The sequence below is a fragment of the Otolemur garnettii genome, unplaced genomic scaffold (assembly GCF_000181295.1).
Source record: "Otolemur garnettii isolate 467f Iridium unplaced genomic scaffold, OtoGar3 scaffold00147, whole genome shotgun sequence".
Classification (NCBI taxonomy): Eukaryota; Metazoa; Chordata; class Mammalia; order Primates; family Galagidae; genus Otolemur; species Otolemur garnettii.
In genome coordinates, this window is record NW_003852542.1 from 2599455 (window position 1) to 2600521 (window position 1067).

The 1067-nt window shown below is 58.3% G+C and overlaps 1 protein-coding gene across 1 annotated transcript; it reads right to left on the minus strand.

Annotated features, from left to right (window-relative positions):
- Positions 1-338: 338 nt before the first annotated feature.
- LOC111728265 (U4/U6.U5 tri-snRNP-associated protein 2-like) lies at positions 339-805 on the minus strand. The gene is made up of 2 exons (XM_023518794.1): positions 476-805; positions 339-415 (listed from the first exon to the last, which is right to left on the minus strand). The coding sequence occupies exons 1-2, from the start codon at positions 741-743 to the stop codon at positions 339-341; spliced, it is 345 nt and encodes a 114-aa protein (XP_023374562.1). The 5' UTR covers positions 744-805.
- Between the last annotated feature and the right edge of the window lie 262 nt (positions 806-1067).

Here is a 1067-nt window from a genome sequence, read left to right on the forward strand (position 1 = left end):
GTTGTGGCGGGCGCCTGTGGTCCCAGCTACTTGGGTGGCAGAGGCAGGAGACTCGCTTGAGCCCAGGTGTTGGAGGTTGCTGTGTGCTGTAATGTCACGGCACTCTACCCAGGGGGACAGCTTGAGGCTCTGTCTCAAAAAAAAAAGAAAAGTTGTATACAACCAGCACTTTAGCGCAAGAGCCAAGAGCTCAGATTCTCCACTCTGAGAAATTACAACAGGACACCTCACCTTGAAGCTTTTGTAAAAACGAAACAGAGTGACACCTGTAAAACAGCACTAACGTTACACTGTGCACAGCGTCATGTTAGACAATGGATAAAGAGAAGCTGCTGCTGTTAGGAATATTGTATGCCGCCGAGTCTAGGTCCCACCCCCACCCCCACCGCCGCCCCAGCAAGGAAGTAGCGAAAAGCTGGAGAGAAAAAGAACGCGAGGATGGAATTCGCGCCCAGCCCATCCCGGCCCCTCGCACCTCGCACCTCCCGCTCTGGCTCCGAGTCCTCGTCGGCCTCACGCTCCCGCTTCACCCGCACCGCTGGAAACACAGGAGCCGGGGCCTCGCGCGCGCTCGCCGGCTCTACCTCCCTCTTCACGCGCACAGGGCTGCTCCGAGAGCTCGTCGTCTCGGGCTCCCGCTCTCGATCTCGCTCCCGCTTAACGCGACCTGAGCTGCTCCGGGACTCGGACTCACGCTTTCCGCGGGTGGAACCACGAGACTCCCGTTTGGACCGGCTAGACATCTCCGCTACCGGCCCAGCGACCCTGCACAAGCCCCAGGCACACCAGAACGCGCGACACACGGCCAATCAGGAGGGGAGCTGCAAATTCCTCTACGAGTCGCCACTGGGGACAAATCAAAGTGCAGGAAATTTATGTGAAGTGCCGCTTCTCAAAGAGCCCTCGCCTCTGCGCACGCACCTGAGAACCTTCCGGGGGCCTACTGCCACTTTACCCGTCATTTCCAGCTTAAAGAGACAGGAACCTTTTGCCAGCTATTAAGTTTTGTTTGTGGGAGGCGCCTGTGGCTCAGTGAGTAAGGCGCCGGCCCCATATACCGAGGGTGG

Coding starts and splice junctions, on each gene's coding strand:
- LOC111728265 (XM_023518794.1), bottom strand. CDS start 743: ATGTCTAGCCGGTCCAAACGGGAGTCTCGTGGTTCCACCCGCGGAAAG. Junction 416..475: donor GCCAGAGCGGGAGGTGCGAG/GTGCGAGGGGCC, acceptor TTTTCTCTCCAG/CTTTTCGCTACTTCCTTGCT.